This window comes from Pelobates fuscus, chromosome 13 (assembly GCF_036172605.1).
Source record: "Pelobates fuscus isolate aPelFus1 chromosome 13, aPelFus1.pri, whole genome shotgun sequence".
NCBI classification, from domain to species: domain Eukaryota; kingdom Metazoa; phylum Chordata; class Amphibia; order Anura; family Pelobatidae; genus Pelobates; species Pelobates fuscus.
The window spans coordinates 66,985,317-67,012,190 of NC_086329.1; the positions used below are offsets into that span (position 1 = coordinate 66,985,317).

The 26,874-nt window shown below is 40.8% G+C and overlaps 1 protein-coding gene across 1 annotated transcript in view; it reads right to left on the reverse strand.

Moving 5' to 3' along the window:
* Positions 1–26,874, reverse strand: part of DDX24 (DEAD-box helicase 24) — a 90,405-nt gene that overhangs the window by 30,886 nt on the left and 32,645 nt on the right. The window contains 2 exon segments of the mRNA XM_063440256.1: positions 2,964–3,152; positions 12,161–12,236. Coding sequence (XP_063296326.1) covers positions 2,964–3,152; positions 12,161–12,236 — 265 coding nt within the window.

The window sequence follows — 26,874 nt, forward strand, 5'->3', positions numbered from 1 at the left end:
TAGCATGTAGGGAAACAAATAGTAAAAAAAGAAATATAAAGAATGCAAATGAAATGACAAAGAAAGATTTCTTAATAAGAGATCAGCTTACGTGTTTCTCCAAAAATGTAATTTACTTGTTAAAATGTCCATGCAATATGATGTACAAAGGGAGAACAATTAGATGTTCACTGTTAGAATCTCCGAACATGTTAGGGATATGAAAAAGGCGTAGAAACACAGTGTATCCCACCATTTTAAACGCTGCCACAATCAAAATCCACAATCACGTTTTGTGCAATAAAATTGGTTAGAAAAAATTGGAGGGGCGGAGATTTCACGAGAAAAATTGGAATTGAGGAGATGACGTTTATCTTCAATTTTGATACTTTAGCACCTCACGGATTACATTTAGATTTTGAATTATGCCATTTTTTTATCTTAATTTTACATTGTATACTTATATTGCATTTTTTTCACATCAAAATGTTATAGTTGACGTCATTTTTATCATCATTATTTTAAACCATCATATATGTTTTGAAGACAGGTTCTTGATTAAGGATATACCTTTATAGCAATTTAAATGTATACATTTTTTTTCCATTAGTGTATCTTTTTCCCTCCAATTTTTTATAAACACTTTTTGGGTAAGTGGAAAATTCCACAATTGCATGAATAAGGAAGAGATTGGTGTAACGGATCACCTGGCACCCCCAATGGGTACCTCCGTTGAAGGATGCTCCTAGCGCTTCCTGAGGACTCCAAGCACTGCAGTAGACACCATAGAGAGCAAAACAGAACAAGCTCTTACAAGAGCTTAACAATGATTTAGCAAGGGAGTATAACAAGCATAGCAATCCCTTGTTGCAGATTCCCCCAATAAGAGACGGCACTCAGAGCTCTTTAAACAATTTGTATGCTTTTAAAAGAGAATATAATCCTGTGGTTTTATATTCATTTACGGTATATCCTAAGTCTCTCATTTAAGGATGTAATTTCAATTATATTTTATATGTGAAAATATGAGCCTGTTGTTTTATGTTAAATTATATGTCAAGTCTCTCATCTGAGGATGTCATTTTAATATATCTATTTCCTCGTTTTTAATGAGGGAGAAATGAGTCGATCTAGCAAACTGACTAAGAGGTGGAACGCAGTCTGCGTGCGTTCCATAGGGAAAGGAAGATACAGCAGGATTATATGACTGACGTACGGACTTGCGTTCCAACTGAGTCGGCATGCGTTCTACAGGGCCTACTTCCAGGTTTACAGATGCCGGCAATCTTACAATTAGGGCTGTATAAGAGAAGGGAAGGACGCAGCACAGATCATACACCAACTGAGGAAGCCAGTTAATGGCGAAACGCGTTTTGGACTTTATGCAAAAGTTTTAACTGATCACTGATCAATTGATCATTTTATTTTGGATTCCTGTTTTATTCAATAAATTTATTTACCTTCACCATTGGAGTCATCCTGTCCATTCCTATATACCTAATTGGATGTGGAGGACACCAGAAGGAAACTAAAGAGGGCAATGGATCCCCCCGAAAGATCCCAAGGCGCTTCACACTAGAGCCAGATAATTGTGTGAAAATGTACATACTTTTATTCATTTCTTGTTAGAAGTACCATCTGCACATGATTGTATTGTATATTTGCAGATTTTTGTAAACTATTGCTGCTGATATATTCATCTGTTCAGGTATTTTCAGAGCTCTACTTATAGCTTTCTTTTTGGGATTTTTCCCGGATAGTCCTGATACCTGCTGGCGATGCAGATGTGGGCCAGGTTCTCCCCTTCACTTTTTCTGGGAGTACTCGAGGATTGTCTGTACTGGCAGAGAACCTACGCACATATGATTGAGGTGGCAGATGAAGGTGTGAATTGGCACCCGACAGATATGTTGCTTAACTGCTCGGCTCTCCCAGTCTCCAAATTTAGGAAATCCCTCTCCTGACACTTGGTAACTGCAGCACGCTCTTTAACCCTTTAAGGACGGCGGGCGTTCTATGCCGTCCTTAAGGGGCTGGCTTTAAATGCCAGCAGGTGGCATAGAACGTCCTAGCAGTTCTTGCATGCCCACGTGGTCGGCGCCATGAGCCCGATGCAGATCACGGTCGGGGGGCATGCCTGGCCCCCCAGGCATCCCCCTGTGCCCAGTGACCGCTGTCTGCAGCCCCCGAACGCAGAGACAGACTATCACTGCGATCGGTATTCACCATGTGTCAGCCGATTTTTAAATCGGCTGACACATGTAACCGCAGCATTCCCCTGCAGCAGATCACGGTTGGGGGACATGCCTGGGCCCCCAGGCAATCCCCTTGCAGTCTGTGACCGCAATCTACTCAGCCTGATTATAGTGACAGCCTGTCACTGCGATCTGATCTATCTCAATCTCTAAATTGAACTTTAATCACATACAGGAGGCTCTTGCAGGGTCTAGCAAGCTATTAACATAGCAGGAGATAGGAACATTTTAATAAAACAGAACTTGCAATAAAGAAAGCCTAAATAGGGCTCTCTTTACAGGAAGTGTTTATGGAAGGCTGTGCAAGTCACATGCAGGGAGGTGTGACTAGGGTTCATAAACAAAGGGATTTAACTCCTAAATGGCAGATGATTGTGCAGTGAGGCTGCAGGGGCATGTTCTATACACAAAAACTGCTTCATTAAGCTAAAGTTGTTCAGGTGACTATAGTGTCCCTTTAACAGAAGTAGTGTGTAACATAGGCCAAGCCAGATTATTAGGAAAATACAAACCTATGATACACTTTAAGGTGTAAATTTGTATGCCCTTATACATAAGCAGTATTTTCCATTAAATAGCTTTACAGTGTCTTCTCGGTCATATATATGTAAAATAAAAAAAATTGTAGTTTTAACGCTACCTAAACAAAGCACCATATCAAATAAAGGAAACTAATCCATGGGAACATATGAAAGATATACTGTCCTGCATTTAAAGTACAAAATATACCTTTATTCCGTTCATGATTTTTGCTTGCACTGGAAAAACAGGGAGATCCTCATTCTTATCCAAAGTCCTGCATATCTTTTTAAAGTTGAGGACGTCATCTGGTCCAATCAGCAGCAAACTGAGGCCATCACTGGATGCACGTGCTGTTCTGCCACTCCTGTGCACATAGGTTTCAGATGTCCTTGGAACCTGCACATTATAGAACAGTAAGGAAGACTGTAGTAGCAAGTTGTAAATGAATAGCTATAACTATGTAACCTAGTTACTAGGAAGCTGTGGTACAGGTATGTAAGATGTACATATACTCAAAAACGACTGACTGTGAATGTAAGATTGGATGAGGAATTGGATATGGTGAATCAACATCAATCTGATCCCTTCTTCAGTCAAATTGAACTGAAACAGAATTTGGATAAATGTCAACAAAGATCATAAAACATAAGAAATTTGCCTGTGATTCCAATGACTAATATACAGGGAAGGTTTCTAAACACTTCACACGCAGAGTTATGATGAACTCTGATAATTCTCTCACGTCAGATTATGAATCTTCAGACACCGATTGTGAAGCTTCACAACCACAGCCATAGATTGATCGCTCCTATACTTCACCTACCTACTTCACCTACCAATGCTCTATACTGTCCTTAAGGAGCTGGCTCTAAATGCCGCAGGGCGGCATAGAACGTCCTAGCCGTTCTTGCCGCCAACGTGGCCGGCGCCATTACCCCGATGCAGATCGCGGTCGGGGGGGCATGCCTGGCCACCCAGGCAGTCCCCCTGCGGTCAGTGACCGCGATCTGCACAGTCAGACTGCCGTGACAGGCTGTCATTGCGATCTGATCACAGTGAAAGCCTGTAACTGCCATCAGTGTTACTATGTGTCAGCCTATTGGCTGACACATGTAACTGCAGCCATGATCCCCCTGCAGATCGCAGTGGGGGGCATGGCTGCCCACCCAGGCACTCCCCCTGTGGCCAATTACCGCAATCTGCAGGAGGTAATCACAGTGACAGCCAGTCACTGTGATCACTGTTAGTGTCAGCCAATGATCTGAAATCACTGGCTGACACATTGCCTCTGCCCCTCTCCTCACCTCACTTTGATCTGAGAGAGAGAGGCAGAGAGATCGTTGATTGCAGCTCCTGTGAAGAAGAAAGTTTTAATACTTTATAAAAGGTTTTTTTTTATTTAACCATTTCAGTGCTGATCACAGCATATTACTGTCATCAGCCTGATTAGGGCATATTTAGTACTTTCGTACTATGTTTAATTTTTATTTCTAATTTTTTTTTACCCTTTGTGTAGCAACCCAAATCTCCCTTAACCCTTTCCCCGCTGCCGTAATCACTATACTGTACAGTACTGTATCAGTGATTACTGTGATCAGAGGGCTATCTGATCAGACACATTTTTTTATATATCAAAAAATAAAAATAACCCTTTCAGTACTGATTGCAACTGCCTATACTGTGATCAGTACATTTATATTATTTTTTGAGGGTGGGTAGTGGATGTTAGGCAGGTAGATAATTAATTACCCTTTTAGTATATAAATTAATTTGTCCCCCTAGAATGGCGTATGTCCCCAGCTGAGGCGGTGTATGCCATTCTGGCAGGCAGTGATAGTGACACTCTGCAAGACAGTGACACTATCACTGCCTCTGACATTGAGCCTCTGAGTGAGACCTCAAGTGATGGTGCTCCACCACCACTCACAAGAGGACGCTCAGAATGCCCAATGCCAGACGGAGACTGGGTGCCTCCAAACATGATGGCCCCAGAAATACCGCCGTCACTGTTACACCTGGCATCACTGTTGTAGGATATGAATATGCATTTTACGATCTATCCTAGGTGTTCATATAATGGTTAATTTGTTCGTATACATTCCCGGAAGAATTTTTCTTAATATCATTTACGGGAATAATACGGATTGCGAAATGTTATTGTTAATTGTCCAAGATTTTGGTATTTGTAAACATCTGTTTGTTTTTTTAATCAAATATACGTGAGTTATAAAACATAGAATATAACAAGAAACAGCTGCTTATAACTTGTGAATAACAATCTACGTAATTGTCCCGCCCATATGCTCAGCTTTTTCTCCCTCCCATCCTGCTTTGATAAAGTATGTATAAAAATAACGGTGTCATTAAATTGGTTGAGTTGGATATGGAACACGTCTCTGCTTTTCATTTCCAATTTCCAGAGCTCTGTAAGAGTTGGCAAACAACCATCAACCAAAGCGGGTCCCCGTGTAAAGCTGAAAATATCCCCAACAAAAGTGGACGACTGCAAGCCAATTAGTTTTTTTGAGCTCTTTATGTCGGACAATGTATTTGAGCTCATGGCTCAGCAAATAAATTTGTTTGCCATGCAGTATCTCTCTGCACATCCGGGATCCCATCATAGTCGCAGGATTATGTGGAGACCCATGGATGTCGCAGAGATGAAGCGGTTTTGGACTTTAACCCCAATGATGGGTATTGTTAAAAAGCCCAGTATCAGGTCCTACTGGAGCAAGCAATGCATCCTGGCTACCCCTCTTTTCCCTGAGGTTATGCAGAGAGATCGCTACCTGCAACTGCTGCGATTCCCTCATTTTAATGATAACTCACTGCCCCCCCCCTAGAAACAACCCACTGTTTGACAGGCTCTATAAAATTAGGCCCTTTATCCAACTCCTGTCAGACAAATTTTCTGAAAATTATATCCCCCGATAAAGATATTTCAATTGACAAGTCCCTAATGAAATTTAAAGTTCGACTGCTATTTAAGCAATCTATTCCAACTAAGCACACACCAGGATGCCCTGATTATGTGGGTACAAGTGGCAAGATTGTTTGGGATCTAATGTTTAACCTTGTTAAATAAGGCTATGGGTTGACAATTATTATACCAGTATACAATTATTCAAAAATTGATATTGCTTTGAAATGCTAGCCTGTGGCACAGTGAGGAAGAATCGCAGGGGTTTCCCCAAAGCCCTGGCAAGAGGCAGAAGCAGTAGAAGTTCCTCTTTAGCTCTCCGCCAGGATGAGTTGCTTGCCCTTCGCTTCAGAGATAGGAAAGATACACGACGAAAGTACAGTGCCAGTGTCTGTGAGAGGTAGTACTGAGCATCTGGGAAAAAAAGAGGTAGTACTGAGCAAAAGCCGAAGTGCATTGTAGACTACACCAAGTTTATGGGGGAAGTAGACTTGGCTGCATACAGGCCTTTCTGGTGAACTGAAAAACTAGGACATGGTACAAGAAAATTGCAATCCACGTGAGCCAGAATGCAATTTTCAATGCCTAGGTTCTCTATTAAAAAAAAAAAAAAGTGGTCATAGGTAAGCCCTGCCCTTTCATCGAATTCACGCTAAGCCTTTTGTCCCGTATGTTATTTACCCATCCCCCCCAATCCCACTTTGGAATCATTAGATCTCCAAAGACTTTGTGGCAAACACTTCCCTTCCCGAATCCCACCAACCACCAGCAAAAAAGCTCCCCCAAAAATGTGCTGTGTTTGCTACAAGAAAGGAGTCCGAAGGGACTCCAGTTGTTATTGCCCAACCTGCCCTCTGCATAACAGACTGTTTCAAAGTCTACCATACAGAGCTGAACTTCTGAATCACTCTGTATGGGACTTTGGCAGTTTGTTTGCTTGATTTCCCTGGATTTCTGACCTCGGCTTGACCTGACTAAGCTTTGTTAGCTCCCTGTACCGACCCATTGGCTTGTTTTACTGACTACTCTGACTTCTGGATTCCCCTGACCTTGGCCTGTCCCTGTTTACACTAGCCATTCTAAAGTGGCTACACCAAACAACTCAAAATACTACATTTGTAGTACTTGAAATGTGACTTCCCAATAAAAAACTAATCACGGAGTTAATGCTGCGATTAGCACTGAAAGGGTTAAAATAAAATAGTTTTTTTTTAACTTATCAAACTTTTAATACAGTAACTCTCTATGTGAGATCAAATATATCTCTGCCTCCAGATCAAAGTGTGTGTGGGTACTGTCAGATTCCTGTGATATAATAAAAACCTGGAAACATGGTACATGTGGGTACGGTTATATTCATAAGACAGTGTTAAATCAAAATACCAAATCTCTATTGCACTAACCAATATCAGGATTATGACATTTCCAGTCAAAATGCTATTTATCTGATTAAAAAGACAAAAATCAAAGTAGAAATCGCTACATGGGCCCAGCATTTCTGTTAAAATGGCTAGACCAAACATCTCAAATTATGCCATTTGTTATACTCTGGGTTGCCTACTTTTGAAAATGGTATGCCATAATGGTGGAAATGTTATTACCCAGGCTGCCATGCTCTCTGTAAAGCCACATAGGCCCAGAAAATCACTTTAACAAACTTACTAGCTGAAAGGGCATCTAATATTTTTGTCCCCATAACTTCCCCCCAAAAACAGAAAATCTGGTACATGGGGGTACTGTTATATTCAGAAGACAATGTTAAATAAAAATAGTGAGGCTTTGTTGCAATAACTCATATCAGGAATATGAAATGTCCTGTGAAAATTATGTGTGTGAAAAAGCACAAATAAAACTATAACCACTATGTGGGCCCTTCATTTCTGAAAAAGAATTTAGACCAAACATCTTGCAATGCACCATTTGTTATACTCTGGGTTGTCTACTTTTGAAAATGGTATGCCATTATAGTGGAAATGTTATTACCCAGGCTGTCATGCTCTCTCAAAGGCGAGATAGACCCAGGAAATAACTTTGCCAAATTTCAATGTTAAAAAGCATAAATGGATAAGCCATATAGATGACCCTGTAACTTTCCAAAACCCCATAAAACCTATACATATGGGTACCGTGACGCTTGTGAGACATCACTGAACAGAACTAGGAGTGTTTCAGGGCACTAAACTATATACTAACAATAATATCAGTGAAAGTACAGTTTTTATGTGAAAAATGCAAAAAAAAACCACTAACTTTGGCTAGGGTTTGTGCCCAAGTGGCTACTACAAAAGACTGGGCATACCCCATTTTGAATACCCTGGGATGTCTTCCTTTTCAAATGGTATGCCATGATGGGGGTAATTTTCATTTCTGGGCTGCCATACGGTCTCAAAGGCAACCTAGGCCCAGCAAACCAAAATCGGCCAAATTGCTATGTAGGAAAAAAAAAAAAAAAAAAAATGGACAAGCCGTATATTTGACCCTGTAACATTTGAAAACCCCATAAAACCTATACAATGGGGGGTACTGTTTTACTTGTGAGACATTTCTGAATACAAATATGTATATTTTATTATTTTATTGCAGGAAAACCAAAAAAACAGTATTCTGACATTAACAGTTAAACTGCCATGCAGAAATTGAAAAATAACAAAATTTCTTAATTTCATTTTTTTTTATTTTATTCATATAAAACGGAGTTCCATATATGAATGTTTGATATGAAATGAATGCTCTGTTTGCCCTGAACAAAATTATATATAATAAGTGTGGGTGCACTTCGTATGAAAGAGGTAAATTATTGTTGAACAGACATATAGTAAAATTCTGTGGTTTGTTTACATTTTGTTTTGCTCACAACTTGTACATTTGGCTCAGTCCTTAAGGGGTTAAATAAAAAGAAGTGTTTTTAAAAAAAATTGTGGGCTCTCACAAAGAAAATCAGAGAGCATATAAGAATATATAACAATCAGTAAATGTCACAGGATTCAGAGGTCATAACCCTTGTAAATGGAGCTCTTGATCTGTATTCTGTATTTAGATCACAACACCTGTACAGGAATAGTGCTGTGTATTTACTAGAAAATTAAGGTTTGGGAACTAGAAAAGAAAGGATGGGGGTGCAAGGGAGAAGAGGAAGTGAATGAGATGAGATCTGAGTATAATCCACACTTGGCAGCTCATGACACATGTCTGCCCACTCCTGTCCTGATTTCATACTTCCCAATGTTGGGGTGTATGTTTTAGGGGAGAGCAAACTGGCATGAATTGATAAAAAAAAAACATTGACAGTGGTCTGTTAGCAATAATTAACTCCTTAAGGACTGAGCCAAATGTACACGTTGTGAACAAAACAAAACATAAACAAAACCTGTCATTTGCGCTATAAGTCTGTCCAACCGTAATTCACCTCTTTCATATTAAATGCACCCCCCCTTATTATATATCATTTTATTCAGGGGAAACAGGGCTTTCATTTAATATCAAATATTTAGCTATGAAACATAATTTAATATGAACAAAAATGGGAGACAATAAGAAATGTTGTAATTTTTTTAAGTTCTACATGACATTTTAACTGTCAATGTCATAATACTGTTTGCTTTTACTCAATAAAATACACATATTTGTATTCAGCAAAGTCTCACGTGTAAAACAGTTCCCCCTATGTACAGGTTTTATGGTGTTTTGGGAAGTTACAGGGTCAAATATAGCACGTTACATTTGAAATTGAAATTCGCCAGATTGGTTACGTTGCCTTTGGGACTGTATAGTAGCCCAGGAATTAAATTTACACCCATAATGGCATACCATTTGCAATAGTAGACAACCCAAGGTGTTGCAAATGGGTTATGTCCAGTCTTTTTTAGTAGCCATTTGGTCACAAACACTGGGCAAAGTTAGCGTTCGTATTTGTTTGTGTGTGAAAAATGCAAAAAACGCAAATTTTGGCCAGTGTTTGTGACTAAGTGGCTACTAAAAAAGACTAGACATATCCCATTTGCAATACCTTGGGTTGTCTACTATTGCAAATGGGATGCCATCATAGGAGTAATTTTAATTCTTGGGCTACCATAGGGTAACAAAGGCAACGTAAACAGTCTGGCGAATTTTAATGTGAAAAAAAATGAAACACAAACCTTATATTTGACGCAGTAACTTTTGAAAACACCATAAAATCTGTACATGAGGTGTACTGTTGTACTCGGGAGACTTCGCTGAACACAAATATTTGTGTTTCAAAACAGTAAAAAGTATCACAGCAATAATATCGTCCGTGTAAGTGCTGTTTGTGCGTGAAAAAAGCAAAAAACTTCACTTTTACCGGCGATGATATTGTTGTAATACATTTTACTGTTTTGAAACACTAATATTTGTGTTCAGCGAAGTCTCCCGAGTAAAACAGTACCCCCCATGTACAGGTTTTAGGGTGTCTTGGAAAGTTATAGGGTTAAATATAGTGTTAGCAAATTAAATTCCCTATACTTTTGGCATGGGTTGTCAGGCAGGTCCCGCTAATTGTAATTAATTAAGATACCTAATTATGTAAAAATATTACATAAATATATGTGTAGAATATATATATATATAATTTTTTTGAAATATTTTTAGTTATATATAGGTATATATATAGTGATATATACGTATATATATATTATTTTGTTCCACGTGTATTTTGATATATATATATATATATATATATATATATATTATCACAATACAGTTAGAACGAAATAACACACATCTATATATTTTTTAATTATTTATTTTTAATTATTTTTTAAATTTTATTTTTTAACGTATTTACATACTTTTTATATTATATATAAATATATATATAAAACAATAATTATATATATTTAATCAGTATCAGTCTACGTGTCATTTGATATTAATATATATTAATAGTTAAATACACCTAGACAGTGTATGTGTGTGTGTGTATATATATATATATATATATATATATATATATATATATATATATATATATATACACACACACACACACACTTAGATCATATCTATCTCTCTCTCTCCCTATATAGATAATAGATATATATATATATATATATATATATATATATATATATATAGATATATACATATAATCTAAGGATATATATATATATATATATATATATATATATATTTTTTTTTTTTTTTTTTTTGTTTACACTGTTTTAACATTATTTTATTTCCAGCCAGCAATAGTACGCCCTCCGGTCTTAAAGGGTTAATGCATACATTGAGGACCAGGAACAGAAGAACCATTGCCCAAACTAGATTATTTGATTGCTTTGGGGCAGTCTTTCCACTGTGGTAATGGGTTGGCAAATTATTTAAAGTGGTTCTGTCACATCAAACTTACCTTCCTCCTATTGTTTTCTCTTCTCTTCATCTTTCAGAACCATTTTCTTCATTGCTGGTTGATTTCTCATTGAAAGATGACAAAGTAGGAACTACATTGTAGTATGCATTTTTCCTTTACTAGACAATCTTGACAAAGAGTGAAGCTTAAGGCAAGTTCCACTTACTCTATTAGCTTGACAAAGGAAGTGAAGCTTGCTTTAAACGCATATGCATCCCTTTGGAAAAAAAAAAAACTAATTCAATAGCTTTAAATCCTCCATCTTAAAAATGTTTTTTTCCCCCTCATATTTACCTGCCTATTCTTTCGTATGCTTTCCAAACACACTACGGAAGGGACACTGAACTAACCAATCAGTACCCAAGCCAAAGAATTGTGGAGAAGTGAATTGGGCATGCCTGACAGATTTACACATTATGACATAGTATCACGATCTTTCCACCTTGCAACATCCTGACCAGGGACAGAGCCTGATTAGAGTCATCATGCAGAGCAGGCAGCAGTGTCGGGTTTCTCTCTCCTGCTGTGTTAGTCAGTGCAGAGAGAAGGCATTTGTTGCTGCACACAATGCCCTGTTTCTGTCATTAGTAGACTGGTCTAAAACTGAGATGGGTGGGTAAAATGGAGTTTCTTCAGCCACCCTAAAAGTTTATTACATACTTAAAAAAAAAAAAAAAAATAATAATCTTGCTTTAGTTTGTTATATTTGTTAAAAATGTTTGCTTGCGGGTTTAAAAAAAAGTGTGAAGTGATGCATGTCCCTTTAAGCCCCACAATTCATCAAGATTGCCAAGCAAAGGAAAATTATATAAGGCAAAGTAGTCCATATTTTTCTTAGGTGTTAAGGAGAAATACATTGAGGATGAGGAACAGGTTCTTAACCCCTTAAGGACCAAACTTCTGGAATAAAAGGGAATCATGACATGTCAGACATGTCATGTGTCCTTAAGGGGTTAAAGAGGAAGAGAAGAAGAAACAAATCGGAAAAAGGCAAAAGGGCATTCTCACACTTAAATCTAGTCTCTTACTCAAACCTTACATCCTTATCCGAATTACTCAAATGTGGGTGGTTAAACCGGATGTTAGAGAACATGATGAACCTCAGATCTTCATTACCTGATAATGTAGAACATGTTGCACATTTGGGATGTCCAGACCCCTGGCGGCAACATCAGTGGTCAGAAGAACACAGCTGCAAAAAAAAAAAAAAAAAAAAAAGTAAATTACATGACTTATGGAGAGCATAAATCTCAAAACAAAAGAGATAAGAGGGCATACAGAATGTGGTCTCATATGCCAGGTAGCTTAAAGATGGGGTGCCTAAAAGGTTAGATCCCCAGAGGTTTTAAAACTACAGTTTCCATGATGCTTTGTCATACTAAAGGCATGTACATCATGATGGGAATTGTAGTTAGACGACATATGGGCATTTACCTTTTGGGCCCTCCTGGTTTAAAGCTTTAACTGAGAATCAAATACTTTATGGTAAATGCTGGCAAATGTAATTATATTTTTCCCTTCCCTATGATAGTCATCAGATTGTAGTTTTATAAAAAGCATGTTGGATACAACCTCAATATATATCCCAAATGCCTACTCACCTTAACACTAACCCCTCCCCCCCGATCCCTAAATATACTATAAGAATATATATATATATATATATATATATATATATATATATATATATATATATATATATATATACACACACACACACACACACACACACACACATATACATACACATACATACATTTGCATACACATACACTAGCAGGCTGGCCGGGTCTTGGGTCATAAATAGCAGAAACCATTCTTTCTTCCAATATGAGGAAAGCTTTATTTAGCAAGCATGCCCCAACTGAGCCACAGCAAAACATGAAAACCAAAAATAAATCCTACTCCACACTGGAGACCAACATAGAATACCCTTTCTATGCTACTGGGCAGCTAGGCCGTCCAATAGTTTAACAAATAGAAATGAAGGTTTGAAAATGTTTTTCCTAGTTTGTGGCAAAATTTGAATGCTTCAGACTGGGTTTTTTGCCTTCTTTTGGATCAACAGCAGAAACATATGTGAGGAAGGCTGAACTTGATGGACGCAAGTCTCTTTTCAGCTATGTAACTATGTAAAAAATACCTTTTTGTTCCCATATAGTTTCAGCAGTCTTATTGACTCACAGTCTCTCTGTCTCCACCCCAGCTCTTCACAGGAGAGATTGATTTCCCTCTGCATATAGTTTATGTAGCTCCCTAATTGATGTATATACGTAGGGGTTATATGGATACTGTGATAGAACCTACCTACAACAGTATAAATGTGCTTAGCCCCTTCCCGACACTAGACGGATATTTTCTGTCATGCTGGTCCTACCATTAAGAACGAATGACGGAAAATTTACGTAATTTACTAAAGTTAACCCCAGATCTCAGCGATCGTGGGGTTAACGCTCGTCCGGTCTAACTCTGTGTTCAAGGCTGACCGGGATCACCCGATTGCCCAGCTGTGATTGTTCTGATAGGCTGTGCTGCAGGGACTCCTGGTCAGCCTCCCTGATCTTAAAGGCTCAGTGTGAAGTCAATTTATTTCATTAATTTAAATATTTTAAAATTATATATTTTGCTAGCTGGCGTGGGTGGGAGTTATGGGAAATTGAGGAACTGTTAGTGCTGCTTACTGCTAGTTAGAGGTGAACAGTAAAATAAAATTATAAAAATATTTTAAGTGTAAAAATTATTTAAAAATAAAAAAATATATATGCATTACCACTACACCTGGAACAAACTAGCGAAAAAACGATCCCACGTGAAGGTTCAAAATATGCCTTTTGAAATACCCCAGGGAGTATTCTTTAAAAAATAGTATGCGTTTGTGGGGTAGTTTGAATAACAAACAAGTTAAGCTACTCCAAAATGGAGTATATGTTTGCAAAATATACTGTGCAAACTAACTACGTGTGTCAAAAAAGCAGATAAAATGCTTATTACCACTACACTTGGTACACGCTAGCGGAAAAATTATCCCACGCCAAGGTTTAAAATAGGTCTTTTGAAATACCATGGGATGTCTTCATGGTGTAGTTGGAGCCTGCTAAAGTGCTCTAAAGTGGGACTTTACGCATCAAAACCCACCATGAAAATTCACACTTAAAAACCTGAACTTGTCACGTCTCTTTTACAGCACTGCAACTTCACTAAATAATGTCTAGGTCATACATTGGGCATATTGTTTTACACAGAAGATGTACCTCAGGGCTTGACAAATTTGTTTGGAATATGGGAGTCAGCTAAAAAAGTTAGGAGCCAGTCATTTTCAACGAGAAAGTGCAATTCTTAAAGGTACACAATAGTCACCAGAACCACTACAGCTTGATGTAGTTGTTCTGGTGTCTATAGTCTGTCCCTGCAGGTGTTTCAGTGTAAACACTGCATTTTCTTCGAAAAGGCAGAGTTTACATCGCTGCTTACCAACACCTCTAATGACAGTCACTCAGACGGTCACTTGAGAGTCCTGAGTCACAGCTGCACCACGTGCAGCACCCAGGTTCAGTGTCTCCAAGCTCTGCATGGAGGCGCTGAATATTCCTCATAGAGATTGTTTAATGTAATGCATCTCTATGAGGAGATGCGGATAGGTACATTTGCTGCGCATGCACAAAATCCTCCCAATGCTTTCCTAAGGGAAAGCATTGCCTTAGCTGAGATCATAAAGACTGATCATCTCAGCCATGTCGAAACTGGCACGGCGTGGGAAAATGGGAAGAAAGGTGAGTAAAAAACACCTTCCTCATGCGATCGGAGGGGGCAGGTACCTAAACGCGCACGCACACACTGACAGGCTCTCTCTCACAAACACACAGACACTGACAGGCTCTCTCTCACAAACACACACTCAGACACCGACAGGCTCTCTCTCACAAACACACACACAGACACCGACAGGCTCTCTCACAAACACAGTGACAGGCTCTCTCACAAACAGTCTGACAGGCTCTCTCACAAACACACACACACCGTCTGACAAGCTCTCTCACAAACACACACACACAGACACCGACAGGCTCTCTCACAAACACACACACACCGTCTGACAAGCTCTCTCACAAACACACACACAGTCTGACAAGCTCTCTCACAAACACACACACACACAGTCTGACAAGCTCTCTCACAAACACACACACACAGTCTGACAGGCTCTCTCACAAACACACACACACAGTCTGACAGGCTCTCTCACAAACACACACACAGTCTGACAGGCTCTCTCACAAACACACACACAGTCTGACAGGCTCTCTCACAAACACACACACAGTCTGACAGGCTCTCACAAACACACACTCTTGACAGACTCACACAGGCTTACACACACACACATTTATGTTTTAATTGAAACCCACTCAGCCTCCCTACCTTTGGGAGAGCTGAGTGGGTCTTCCCTGGGGTCCAGTGGGGCTCACGCTTACTGTATGGGAGGGAGCAGTACTCTGCCTGTAGCTGTTCTCTGCTCCCTCGCGCTCTGTAATGATGCCGGGGCCGGAATGATGAAATTTTCCGTCCCCCGACATCATTAGAGCACGAGGGAGCAGAGAGAAGCTACAGGCAGAGTACTGCACCCTCGCGCGCCGCCCATAATTCACCCGCGGGCGGCTGTCTCCATGTACCCCATGGCGGACGTCAGCCTCCATGTACCTGCGAAAAAAAGCCCCCTCCCACACTTACTAGAGAGCTGGCAAATCCCAGACGCCAGGGCGAAATTTCTAGTCGCCGTGGCGATCTGGCGCCTGGGATTTGTCGAGCCATGATGTACTTGATCATGATTTGGGGGATTTTATGACAGTGGCACATATCAAGTGTAAAAAATACTCAACATGTATTTAAAAATGCAATCTTTTCCCCCTCACCACAAACATTGACATAAATTACCGAACAAATAGAGACAAATTAAGGCACAATATACGCCATATAAGATACCTTGGGGTGTCTGCTTTATCAAATAGAAGCCCTTTGTGGGGTTATTTGAACAGTCAAACTGCTATAATCCCCAAAAATGAGACATAGGCCCATCAAATCCATCTATGAAGATTCTAACTATAGGAACTGAAACATTGGAAAATTAAAAACCAAAACATTTTTCAAAACTACAGACTGTAATACTGAAATAGAACACACCAGCTCACATCATCCCTCCTGGTTGATAAATATTCCCAAAAGCCAACTGATTAGTCTCAGGAGGAATTTTACCACATGACAGGAGGCTTCATATTTGCATATCTTTCTTTACTGAAAACTCCAGCAGCATAGAAACATAACAACCAATCAGAAAAAAGGTATGATGCCCATAAAAGGCCCTGTCTATGACATCACTTCCTCTTTCTTTGCTGCTCCAGCCTACAACAGGTCAGAGTATTTTGCCTCTCCTGTGTAACCTCATGTTTACAGACTATTTGTATTCGTTTTTCCTTTCATACTTCTTGCCAATATACTCCTGGCTCTCCTATACCTGTCCCTCCTAGACTTCTACTGTATCCATGACTGTTTTCTCACTGTCCCCTGGTATACTGGTGTATTACCTGTAGAAGTTTTGTTTCCCTTGCTCGGTTCCCCTTCCTCGGTCTCGCTCCGCGGACCTGTTCTCGTTGTATTTCATTTTCCGGCACTGGTTGGGACTGTGTGGGGCCGGGGAGTTTTTTTCACCGTTGCGGTCATTTGCGCGCGAACGGCGGCCATCTTGGATCTCGCGTCTCACGAGATCCACGTCGGCCGCCTTCCCTCTTGCTTTACAGATCGAGAATCACTCGATCTGCACCTTCAGTGTTGCCTTTTTCTCAGGATTGCTACTCACCGTTATAAATCTAACATCACCAAATATACTTATGATGAATTTGTAACACTGCCTGTCAGTTTTCCAATACACTTTCCCTCAGGATTGCCCTCACTATATCAAACAGCTCCATGTACTGGTGATGAGTGCTTTACACTGCCTGTCAGTTTCACATATAGGAACTAATAAACAATCCACTTGTTGGATATTTGAGCATGCAAATCATTTAAGGAGACAGTGTATTCCAGATTACCCTGCACAGGGATACATATATATTTACTGTACCTAATGTACGTTCTAAACGTGGGTGTCCTCTGGGTATTTTTTTCATGGCACACCACCCAATCTGCACCTTAGCATTGGTTTCCTTTCTCAGGATTGCATCCACAGTAAATCAGCTCAGCTCAAACTGATCTCCACATACATATATGGATATTTAAACACTGCCTGTCAGTTTTACATTAAAGCAACAGTACCACTCCACGTGCTGGATATGATTTGAATGCAGGACCATTTAGGAAACTGAGTGTATTGCAGAGTACCCTTCACAGGGATACATATATGTATATTTACTGTACCTAGTGTAGATATTGAACGTGGGTGTCCTCTGGGTAATTTTTCATGGCACACCACCTGGGGTGACCCCCAGATATGCATGCAATGCTTGTAAGGTGCCAATAATTATAACGTGGGTGTCCTCAGGGTTACCATGGCACACCACCTGGGATGAACCCCAGCCGAATGCACGAGGGTCCTGCGGCTGCAGACCTTAAGGAGACAGGCCCCACACGCTTCTATAATAAGCCGGATTGTTAAAAACCGTGCATACAGCTCTGGCGTACATTTGTGGTTAACCCGGCTAACCAGACCAACACCACTACCAGTCAGTCACGCCTGCACCACGGCTCTCAGTTGCCAGATTAAACTATTAGAGGTGACCAATCTACACTTGGCACAAGTATTCATACACTCAAACTAAAGCAGGCAATTCAAGCCGTTTAATCTGGGTGATCCCCAGTTCTACCAGGAGTCTAGCACCCCTACGTGCTGACCCCTCCAACACGACTCCCACTGACTGCCAATATCTCCCAACAGGACGGGAACGAGTCACGGAGGACACTCTCAACCTTCCCAAGATTTCCAGGCAATGATAAATGCCGCAGTAGCGGCCTCAGTGGAGAAGGTTCTGTTATGAGCTCTGCCCCAAATTGCTTGATGGAGGCCTCAGGCCCAAAAGTCTTCAAGTCAAAACGTCAAAGGAAGGGCTCCTGCCCCCCTGCCACTAAGATGAAGGGCAAGTCGCCCATCAAACAGACCAAGAGGCCGGAGCACCAGGAATCCAAACCCCGTCCACCACAATCTTCCGACAAAGAAGACTATTACCAACCAAGCACTTTGGACATGGTAGATGAGTGGCACAAAGACGACTCGCCATCTGAGGAAGAAGAATGGCAAGACCTACCCCACACTTCCTCAAAGTACGTTAGGGAAACCTTACTCGGTGACGACGGCTGAGGCAGAGATAGCAGTAGCGGCACTAAACCAGAGTAGCCGAAGACGGAACGTTCCTGGACGAACAAGGGGCCCCACTCTTCGACCCCCGCAACATCCTGCATCCACGGTCTTCAGAGTGGAGTCCCCGGACCACATAACACGTTTTGTGCACTATTGGCTGCGCAACCCCCCGGAGATGGAAGTACGCGCACGCCTCAAGGCCGAATACCCCAGACCACTGCTACCAGACAAAGTGGCAGTTACGCCCGAGTTCAACAACACTGTGGTAGTTTTCATTGCACGCTCGGGACGAAACCCCCGCAATGGGGGGGGGGGGAGAAAAGCCTGAGGTCGACACACTATAAAGTACTTGATTTACCAGGCCTAATTGCAAAGATGCTCTACTTTGCGGATCTGGCGCTCAACCAGGGTACACAAAGCAACCCTAACACCATCAGAAAATGGGCTCAATGCTCGTTATGCCTCCTGGGCAACGCAAATGAAGCACTATGCGCCGAAATGCGCAAATCTGCACTGGTCCGCATCGACAACACACTCTTGGACTTAGGAACAAAAGAATTCGGTCCAAAAGCACAAGGCCTACTATTTGACGAAGCGTTCATCGCAGAACTCAAGAAACACATGAATTTATTCACTACACTAAATTAAGCCCAAACCTCGCTAAAACAAGTCTTCCACACCCCTACGGGCAGAGGCGTTTTTGGGAGGACTGGTCAGTAGCGGAACCGGGCCACCAGCCGCTTCTGGGCGACAGGTTCCAGATCGTATATACAGTCCTCATATTTCTCCCATCTACTACACAAAGGACCTCATCCTACAGAGGCGCGGATAGAACCAAGGCCGCGGCCGCTTCTCTACTAGTGAGTCCACCTACATACCCAACTGTTTCCAATTTTATGACCGGCAGCCTGTCTCTGTTTTACAGAATTGGGAGACAATTACCAAAGACGCCTGGGTTCTCCAGACAGTACAAGGCTACGTCATAGAGTTTTTTTATCACAGCCGTTCAGGTTGCCCCTTCACCTCCAATACGCATGCTGGCGGCACAGGAACGCCTCGTGGACAAGGAAATCCGCACCCTCTTCAAGAAGGGCGCAATTCAATATGTACCGGAGGGGAAGGCTTCCTCAGCAATATTTTCCTGGTCAAGAAGAAGCCAGGAGACTACATCAATTGAACTCCTACGTGGTATACAAACACTTCAGGATGGAGGAAATTCATCTTCTACAAGACCTCCTAAGCGATAACGACTGATTTACACATCTGAACCTCAAGGACGCATGCTTGTCAGTATCCGTTGCCCTAGACTGCCGAGGTTTCCTACGATTCCAGTGGAGAGGACAAACATGGCAGTTTACGACTTCGTGGTGCTCACGAAGCTACTGAAACCAGTGAGGGCACGCACCCGAAAATTTGGGCGTGCTATGCCTCGTATACCTGGAAGACTTGCTGATCCTTTGCGAATCCAGGCTACGATTGCAGACAAAATTTGTCGTTCACTTTCTGGAATCCATGGGTTTTGTAGTACACAAAGATCGCTTCTCCCTCTGTGTCGGGCCAGTTCCTCGGTTTCGACATCGACTTGGAGAACTGCGTTCTGCGTCTGTCTACTGCAAAGATGCCTCTATAAGGAAAGATGTCAGACTCGCTCTAAGGTTGGATACGATTCCCCTCTGGATACTCGCCCGGATTGTGGGACTCCTCTCCTCCATACAAGCGATATTCCCGGGCCCACTACACTACAGGGCCATGCAACGACTGAAGGCGAGATACCTACGCACCGGTTACTCATACGACCACTGGATCCCACTGTCAGCAGAAGTGAGGACGGAATTTCGATGGTGGTTACTTCACATACAAGCTTGGATTGGCAAAGCGATCTTTGGCTCTTCCTCCGGATCCGAACTGCGAAGCGGTGGATGAATCCCTGCAAACGTGGCCCAGCCGTTCTCCACGATAGCAAGGGTGCTTCGATACACACAAGATATCTCTCCTGCTCATAACACCCCTCTGGCAGAGCTAACCATGGTTCCCGGATCTCCTGGAGATGTCTCACGAAAACCCCCCCTACTACTCCATGCCTTCCCTCTACTTCTGACGGGACCTCGAGGGGAAGCCCATTCCCTCGCCCTGGGAGGACAACTGGCGCTAGTGGCCTGGACGATTTCAAGGGATCCTGGTCAGTCCACGGCCTATCACAATCAACTAAAGACCTCCTATGGGACTCATGGGCTCCCGGCACCAGGAAATTCTATATTTCCGCCTGGTCGACCTGGAGTGATTGGTGTGTGGAAAGGGATTCCGATCCCCTGTCTCACTGATCCTTAACTACCTATCTCATCTGTTCTCGCTGGGGCGATCATATCGATCCCTCAATGTGATCAGATCTGCCATATCGGCGGCACACGTTCCGGTACAAGGCAGACCAGTAGGTCAAGATCCACAGATTTGTCAGCTACTACGGGGTGCCAAATTAACGAGACCCCCAGCACCCAAGTATTCACGCCTCTGGCAGGTGGATGTGGTGCTAAAATTCCTTAGGGAATGGCCGGACAACCCCTATCAGTCGCTGAAACAACTCTCAGCCAAACTGGCCTTCTGGTTATGCCTCGTCTCATTTCGACAGGTGACAGAGCGTTCGATGTGGACGGTTTCTCTCACACCGGACGGAGTTACCTTTTCCATATCGAGACAACTAAGTCAGATTCATCTTCAGTGTCATACCCGTATTTTGGGTCAGACCCCAAACTATGTGTTGTCAGGACACTAATGAGGTATACAGAAATCACAGCTCCCCTTCGAACTAATTTGATGGGTCAACTCCTGATTTCTTACACAAGGCCTCACGGACCGGTGTCTACGACAACACTGGCTAGATGGGTCCGCTGGCTATTATCGTTAGCCGGCGTTGAACCTTGCTTCAGAGCGAACTCGGTCAGAGGGGCGGCAGCCTCCCAAGCCTTAACGGCAGGCACCTCCCTAACCGACATTATGAACTGCGCGGCTTGGACGCGAGAGTACATTTAGGACGTTTAACTTTCGGCAAACATCTCATGCTTCCTTCACATTAGTCTATTCGAAGCTTTAAAAATGCAAATATGAAGCCTCCTGTCATGTGGTAAAATTGAAGATTATATTAGCTTTAGTGTACTAATAATCTTAATTTTAGTAATGACAGGAGGCGAATATTTCCCGCCCTATAGGATCCCTCCCATGTCTTACTCAAGCTGAACAGAATACGTATTTTATGTTCAGGAAGACACGTACGATATATGGTTGTATGTTTAACCCCTTAAGGACACATGACATGTGTGACATGTCATGATTCCCTTTTATTCCAGAAGTTTGGTCCTTAAGGGGTTAATACTTAGACATGTATCTTGAGAGGATTGTATAGGGTGAATAATTAGACATGTACCTTGGAATATGTTGTGTATTTATTTATTAAATAACATTAATTTAGAATTAATATATTGATTACCCACTCAGGCATCCATTGTTATGTCAGATTCTTAATGTTTATTGTATGCGGACAAATTATCACGCCAGAGACCTTTCACCTTTTTTCTTTTCTTGCAGTGTGAACGTCTTCTCAACAAGACAAAGATTCACCTTCCATACCTCTACATCACGGAACTACTGGAGTTGGATATTCTATTATGTTACTGAACTATTGGCGTTTAATATGATTATGTTTTATAGTTGTTATTTGTGGTTTTGTTTCAAAGAAAGAGGAAGTGATGTCATAGACAGGGCCTTTTATGTGCATCATAACTTTTTTTCTGATTGGTTGTTATGTTTCTATGCTGGAGTTTTCAGTAAAGAAAGATTGCTGGAGTTTTCAGTAAAGAAAGATTTGCAAATATTCGCCTCCTGTCATTATGAAAACTAAGATTATTAGTACACTAAAGCTGATATAATCTTCAATTGTACTGACGAACAAACATTTTCCATTCAACCCAATATTATAAAGGACAGATACATTAAGAAAGGCTATAATAGAGAGAAAACATAAAAAAATAAATGAAAATTAGGAACACAGATAGATCTTTGCTTCTTAACATTAAAAAGAAACGTGGAAGAAAAAAATACCCAAAAAATGATTTTGCAATTATTACTCAATATAGAGATGCCAAAAAAAAAAAAAAAAAAAAGGGAGCCATAAAACAACATTGGCAAGTACTTAAAATAGATGACATTTTGGGAAATAGAATTCTTGATTTTCCTACTATAATTTTTGAAAGAGCCACTAATTTAAAAAATAAATTGTCTCCTAGTCTGCTTCCAACTAAAATCCACAATCCTACTTTTCTTAACACCCAACCAAAAGTGTTTTTTTTTTTTTTTTAAGTTGTGGTTAATGTACCACTTACAAGTACAAAAAAAGAAAACCAAACAGTTCCAAGGTACCTATACACAACAATAATACAAGATAAATGTATTCATAGTTCCAACACATTTGTGATTGAGGGTGAAGTAAGTCTGTTTAATGGAAGCCACAGATGGCCTTTTATGTAGGTTGCCCAACAAGGGTGACACCCAGGTGAACCTTCTTGGGCACAGGGACACAAAGGGAATAAACCAACAGTAATTAACGGCACGACACTCAAATAACACACTCTGCCTGTGAGATAATTAAATTAAGTACTGTATGTAACTCTATCTCCAGGCAGAAAAACACATTTTTACAACGTCTAATAAGTACCCTAAAACACAACTCATGCCCATAAAAGTCACATCCCCTGATAGCCCTGATCTGGGTGAACAACATATCCAAAATCACCCAGATCACAGCAGGGGTTCAGGAAATACCTGGAAGTCTCTTTTTGACCGACCGCATAGTTTCATGAAAAAAAAACGTTTCAAACCGTCGAAGTACCTTTCGAATTACCAAACGTAATGGTGAATGAACATAGTCAATGTATGTCCCTTATTTTGTGTGCTTCGACTCACCAAACGCCGTTCGACTCCCGTTGAAGTATCATGGAAGGTAACTGTTCAGCGTTGTTCATGCCGTCGCGTGTCCGATTTGAGTTCCATGAACTCGACGACCAAACACTGCGTATAGTACTCGAGGCTTATGATGGCCACCGCCATGTGTTTGAATGTCGAATGGTGGCCACTTCGACTACTTCCACTGTTCGAAGTGCCACTTTGAAAGTTCGAAGACCATTGTTCAAAGTCCCAATAGGCACAAATAGGGTCTTCTCAGCCACAATAAATAAAAGGGGCCATAGGCACAGGGTAAGAGGCTGGCAAACAGGCCTCTCCAAAAACCAGTGGCGAGGTCACTTTCGCCACACAATACAATAAATCCTTGTTTTGTTTTTTGTCTTGATATACTTCACTATTGTGGCTTTATCCTTGTATATCATTATTATTGCCATTTATATAGCGCCAACAGATTCCGTAGCGCTTTCAAATATTATAAGAGGGGGGTTTTACTAGAAATAGGACAATTACAAGAAAACTTACAGGAACGAAAGGTTGAAGAAGACCCTGCTCTAACGAGTTTACAGTCTATAGGATATAAGCACTAGAAATCTACTATACAAGAAGAACAGTCATTTCTTTTCGATATACCCCGGAGGGGTGATGAGCGCACATATTTACATCAGTTTGTGAGGATGACATCTATATTATACTTGCTGGATTACACTATGTATTTTTTTTTATTATTTGTTTCTAGATTTCTCCATTATTTTGGATATCTAATGGAATATAGTGATTTACTTCATTTGTACAGGTTGTTTTTTTACATATACTTTTTTTTCCTTCACAAATGTTTGTTTTTTCTTCCACTATTTTAACTTTATGTTTATTTGGTGTGTTTGTGAGATACATTAGGAAGATTACATTCACGTTTTTTCACTTCTAGTGTTGCTGTTTTTTTTTTTTTACTTTTGTGCTTGTGTTTCCTGCCTTACCCCACCATTTTGCAGATGTTTTTCTACCCAGTGTTTTTCACTAAATGAATTTCAAATTTAAGTCAAAGTAGCTGAACCATAAACTCCCTTCAGAGAAAAGGCAGTGTTTACATTGCTGCCAAGTAATACCTCTAGTGACAGTCACTCAGATTACCTCTAGAGGTGCTTCCTGGGTCAGTGCTCTGCATGGAGGCGCTTAAAGTTGCACTGTCATGCTGAACTTACCTTTCTCTAATTGTTTCCCTTTCTCTTCCTCTCTCAGAATCTGCTCTTTTTCTCCTGATTTAAAATTTATTTAAAACATAAGACAAAAAATAGGGACTACTTTGTCTTTTGTATTTTTCTTACCCTTGATCTTCTTTGACCGCAGGAGGAGCTTAAGGCCACGACAAGGCACAGGTTCCAATGGGTGAACCTCTCCTCTCAAAAAAGCTTAGTAGTGATTATCCAAGGGAGTATGAAGCTCATAACAATCCCTTGTAGTGATATAGCAATTCCCCAATAAGAGACAAGACTCTAGATTGAGGGTTAAGCAGGAACAGAATACACTGAGGCTTTATTGCTTCTTATATACACATTTCCCCACAAGGTTACCACCCACGTGGACCTTGTTGGGCACTGCAAACACAAATTCAACAGCCAGTAGTTTACAGTCACAAAGTAAAACACTCCCATTCATTATAGTAAATTCCTCCCCCTCTGCTTGGGAGATAATTGAGTTAATTACTGTATTCTCTCCAAGTGAATTCTCTCCAATTCTCTCCAAGTGAAAAATATACTTTTTACACATTTTCTATAACTTCAAAACTATACATGCAATTCCAATAAAAGTTACATTTTCTGAACCAGCATATCCAAAAATCATGCGAATTGGTTCGGGGGATAGCTGGAAGTCCCATTTTGACAGATTGCACGCCCAAAACAGTTCCAGAGATTTGGGCTGTGCGGCCGGTCCATTCACCTTAGTTCAAAAACTATGGAAATGCACTAACGGGGGCCATTCGAAGTGTTGAAGTTCCAGAGAAGGTAGAAGTTCAGCGATGTTCGTGCCGTCACGTATGCGATTTTAGTTCCATGAACTCGACGACCAAACACCGCTCAACGCGTTCGACTGAATTAAAAAGGCCCAGGCCCAGCCACGTGTTTGTATGCCGAATGGCGGCCACTTCGACTACTTTGGCTGTATCCAAGTGCCAGTTCAAAAGTGCAGAACTGTAACAGAACAAATTAAAGGGCCAGAAACAGTCTTTTAAAAGCCAATAAGCTCACATAGTGTTTTTAACTCTCAATACCTCCCAGGGGCCATAGTCACAAGGCTAGCAGATATTGGGCTACACACAACAAAACTCAACACCTTTCTCTGTCATATGCACCAACAACTAGGACACAACTGCCAGCTAAATCAAGCAATAAACCCCTAGTCTCAAGCTACATCAAGGTCAATGTGGGAGGCATATGGCGGCACAAAACTGCAAATATATCTGCATATGCAGAATTTCAAGCAGAAATGCTGCAACTTACAGATTCATTCATCCACAGCCACTTCTGAAAGCAAAAGGGATCATACGTTGGAGTAACCCTTTAATAAAACTCTGACAGTTACTCTGTCACAGGTAAATAAACACAACTAGCCAACTGTAAGATAAGGTTTTCCTAAACCATGCTTGAATGCACTGAATAATATTATATAAAGTTTTCTGCAATACTGCCCCCCTCCATTTCTTTTTTATTATATTTATCATGGCAAAACTGTTAAAACACAAAATCTGTAAATAAAAAAACCTACGTATTTGTTAGTAAGTCATGAACATAATTTAAAAAGTACTGACTGTGTACCTATGAGCAGAAATACTTGAAAGCCTTATAACTGGCTTGCATCAATTATTGTACAAATAAACTGAAATATTGTTCCTAATAATCAATTTTAAGGCACTTACAGTACTGTTATTGTGTCTCTGCGTGATCAATCAACATGGTGGCCAATATGGTAAATAGAGCCATGTTATGGTTAGTGTTAGGTTTAGCAAGGTTTAGCGAGGGATGATCTGGTAAATAGTGAATAGTAAGAATTGGCAATGGCCGATCTAGTAAACAGTAAATCATTTGTGTAAGTTACATTACTTAATGTTAGATAGGGTTATTGTTACTTCGAGTTAGACAGAAACAAAGTATACCAGAATAGAGACATGTTTTCCAAATTAAAAATACATTTTTTTTTTTTATTTCCTTTTAATTTGGACAATATGTCTCTATATAATAAAACCTTAGTGACAGATATTCTTAGCGGTTAAAGGACCACTATAGGCACCCAGACCACTTTAGTTTAATGAAGTGGTCTGGGTACCAGGTCCATCTAGGTTTAACCCTGCCTGCTGTAAACATAGCAGTGAGAAACTGCTATGTTTACATATGGGTTAATCCAGCATCTAGTGGCTGTCTCATTGACAGCCACTAGAGGCGCTTCCGCGCTTCTCACTGTGATTTTCACAGTGAGAAGACTCCAGCGTCCATAGGAAAGCATTGAGAATGCTTTCCTATTGACTGACTGAATGCACGTC